The sequence below is a fragment of the Ruditapes philippinarum genome, unplaced genomic scaffold (assembly GCF_026571515.1).
Source record: "Ruditapes philippinarum isolate M1 unplaced genomic scaffold, ASM2657151v2 ctg8513_1_1_1_1, whole genome shotgun sequence".
In the NCBI taxonomy this organism is placed as follows: domain Eukaryota; kingdom Metazoa; phylum Mollusca; class Bivalvia; order Venerida; family Veneridae; genus Ruditapes; species Ruditapes philippinarum.
This window is the reverse complement of record NW_026862567.1, coordinates 34,828-38,545: the sequence shown is the minus strand read 5'-3', so window position 1 is coordinate 38,545 and position 3,718 is coordinate 34,828. Positions and strand designations below refer to the sequence as shown.

At 34.3% G+C, this 3,718-nt stretch overlaps 1 protein-coding gene across 1 annotated transcript; it reads left to right on the top strand.

Annotated features, from left to right (window-relative positions):
* Positions 1-339: 339 nt before the first annotated feature.
* On the top strand, positions 340-2,696 carry LOC132719449 (complement C1q tumor necrosis factor-related protein 6-like; the record flags this gene model as incomplete). The annotated part of the gene is made up of 2 exons (XM_060703217.1): positions 340-596; positions 2,409-2,696. Coding segments are annotated over 2 exons (444 nt in total), but the record flags the coding sequence as incomplete, so codon positions are not given.
* Between the last annotated feature and the right edge of the window lie 1,022 nt (positions 2,697-3,718).

The window sequence follows — 3,718 nt, the reverse complement described above, 5'->3', positions numbered from 1 at the left end:
TTTTATACAAAAATTTTTATTTTTAATATTAAACGCCAAAATTAAAAAAAAAACAGGTCTGTTCCTTTCGTTTTTTAGAAATGCATTTATACATTCCAAATAATATTTATAGAAAGTTTCGTTGGTCATTTGGATTATTGATACTTTTTTCACAATAAAATAAATAACTGAACCCAGTTTTGACAACATATCATGCTATTTTTACATCTTCAGTGACCATTGACCCTCGGATGTCATACTAGTAATAGTTATTCCCCAATAAAATCATACAAGTGTGCAAAAGGAAAACTATCGCTTACTTTGTAAACTTGATTATTGTTAACTTGTTCATGAATATAAATCGTTTTTTATTTTGCCAATGCAATTTATTTTCTAGCTAAACCAACTATCGCGTTTTATGTCGGATTATCCCATCATGTTACAGTCACTAGTCATACCAAAGTCATATTTGATCGAGTGTTCTTTGACTTTAACTCTGTGTACGACAAAAGGACCGGAGAATTCCTTGCTCCTATTGGCGGTCTCTACGAGTTCAACTTTCACGCTCTTGGGAAGCGAGATGGGAAAATTTGGCTTGAGCTTTTCCATAACTACAGGTTTGAGATGTTTTATGCAGTAAAGATGGCTAAATATTGTCATACAATGACAGCAAGGCAGCACAAATGTTAGAATTTTTTTTTATGTTTTATGAATCAGAAGAGCAGCAGAGAAACGTAGTGTCTTCATCAGGGTGAGCTTTTAGGATCGTTGAATGTCCGTCGTCCGTCCACATTAGCATCCGAGATAACTTTTATTCTAACTCATCCGAACAATGACCTTGACAAGCATCCTGACAAAGTTTGATGATAATTGAGTCAAAATGTGACCACTAGGGTGTTAACAAGTGTCAAAGTAATTGCTCGGATGAGTTTGAACATTGGTCATCTCAAATGAAAAACTAGGTCACAGGAGCTAAAAATAGTAACATCTTGTTAACACTGTAGTGGCTTCTATTTTGATCAAAATATCCTGGAAATTGGTCTGAACGTTTGTTTTGATGATTTCTAGGTCATGTACGAACATGGGTAACCTAGTGTCAAAACTAGGTCACCTTAACCAAATGAGTAAAAACCTTGTTAACACTCTAGTGGTCACATCTTTGACTCAATTGTCATCAAACTGACTTGAAAATTGGACCAGAAATGCACTGACTAATGCCAAAGTGAATTTTAATATTAACTGATATTACCGATGCAAAATCGTATTTTGATATTGACTGACCTACTTCACTTGTTTGGTATCACTTGACCTAATGTTTTGGTATTTGACGTACTGATTGGAAATTTGAACCATGGGTTTAATTTCTGAAGATAAATAGAATTTTGGTATCAGCTGACCTATTTTTGATATTATTGATATAATTTGACCTACTTTCTTGCCCTTTTATGTACATATATTGCATTTGGACAAAGGGTGTAATTTCTGATTCCGAGTTGAATTTTGATATTATATGATCTTCTTTTGATATTTTGATATCATTTGACCTACTTTCTTGTTTTTTTTTTGTTTTTTTGACATACTGATTTGAGATTTGGACCAAGTTTTTATTTTTTGATACATTTTGATAAAGATCCAATCAAGAAACTTGTCTGAAAAATGTTTTATGTTTATATATTTTATGATAGATCTAGTTTAAGACAAGGTGGATTTCTACCCTACGTGCATGATTTATAAAAAAGAAGACTTATAGACAATGATATATGCCAAATACAGAAGCATAGTACATTATTTATCTACAAAATATACTATGTATTTTCCTACATAGGCTACATAAAGCAAGCGACACCCGGGGCCGAGCCAAGCTTGACCTAAGGGTCATGATTAATATAACTTTTGAAAAAAATCTACAAATCGATGCTACATGACACATATCTAAGCTCTTGGATTTGCGTTAAAAAATCAAACTTAAATTCGTTTTTGAAATATACGTTTTCCTATATAAATCAAGTGGCCCTATAAAAGTCCAAATGTTGTTCTGTTCATTGCCTCTTTTTTATTATTATTTCTGCTAAAATGATTTAATTTCATTATATAGGTTCAAACGATACAGAGCAGAAACGAACTCTTTAATAAATTGGTACAAAATGACCTTGAACTTGACCTGAACAAGGTCAAACGGTCAAACCTGCGCTATTTACATCATTTCCGTATGGTTAACATGTCTGCCAAGTAATTTAAATTTCCTTCCACTGGTAAAAGAGGTAGAGACCGGATACAAAAAAACTACTTACAGACGGATGAACAACCAGTTGCATATAAATGCACATTTCTACCATACAGTAACCATGATAAGACACTATGTTTCGTCGAATATTTTAAACGCCTTGTTTTAAGATTATACTATTAAACGTTTTAATTTTTAATTCTAGGTACGTTGATTCACTGTACAGCCATACACCTGGCCACTATGCAACAGGTGGTAATGCGGCAGTGTTAGAATTTGACGCTGGTGACGTTGTTTACGTCAACGCCAATGGTGACGTAAACCTTTACGGCGTTCATGACCAAATCTACTGCACTTTCACTCACCGGGTACTTGCTGTTTGCTACTTCTGAGTCGGTAGCAATTGTAGGATAAAATGTTTAATTTCGTTTGTCATATCAGTATCTTTGGATTAAAGCACACGGAAACTGACATAATAAAGACTAAAGTGTAAGATTTATATATCTCTTAAGCTCATCTCGAGCATAATGTGTTTAGATGGCCCTTGTCCGTCACATGTTTTTGACACTTGCTTTAAACAAGCAATTTCTTTAACTAACTGGCCAGTTGTGATGAAACTTCAAAAGAATGATTTTGAGTTGATTCATTTATTACAAATGTTTTTAAAATATTTCCGGTCTGCATTTTCTCACCAATCATTGTCTTTCATGAGACGCATTAAGAATGATCCTCTGTTTGGTCTTAACAGCTTATTGGCACATAACTAGCATGTTCTAGCATGTTCTTCGATTTATCATGAAACACATAAAACTGTCAAAATTACAAAATAATCTACCATTAAATAACGAATTTTGTAGAAAGGGCCATTTCTATTTAAAGAAATAAATTTAGAATTTTTTAATGGCGGCCATTTTGTCTTTCAGCTTGACATAATTTCCTTTGATAATATATGCAACAGATTGAAATGAAATAAGACTCCTACCTTTAAACATCCAAAAATATTCCTATGAATCACATAAAATTTACTGCACTTTGTAGTACCGTATGGTACTGGTTACAGGAGTTGATCGGAAGTTAACGGGGAAAGGTTCCCGGAAACGAACCCCCGGAACTTAGTGTTGTTAGGGCTGACCAGTTGGGGGGCCATATTAGTGTAATAAATTAATAAGAAGAATTAGGCAATTCCTAGCTTGGCACGATCCAGAGTGGAAGGTAATCATTGTTTGTATTTCAATCCCTTTATAATCAATCCGCGACAGTTCTATATTGGTGGCAGCGAATTCCGTTCCGAAAGATAGACGCTACCAAAGGTCCATAATTTTACCGATTGTGTACGAATTTGCCCTCAAAATTCTGCACTCATAGAACGAAGTCTACCGGAATTCTTGGTTTTGTTCATAGTGGGCCAAATCTGCTTGAACGATTTAAACCAGAATTTCTACGTAAATAATCGTAGTTAAGCGGGGGAATTTGCCATCAAATTCCGCTTAGGTTTAGACGTTGCCTGGAAGGACC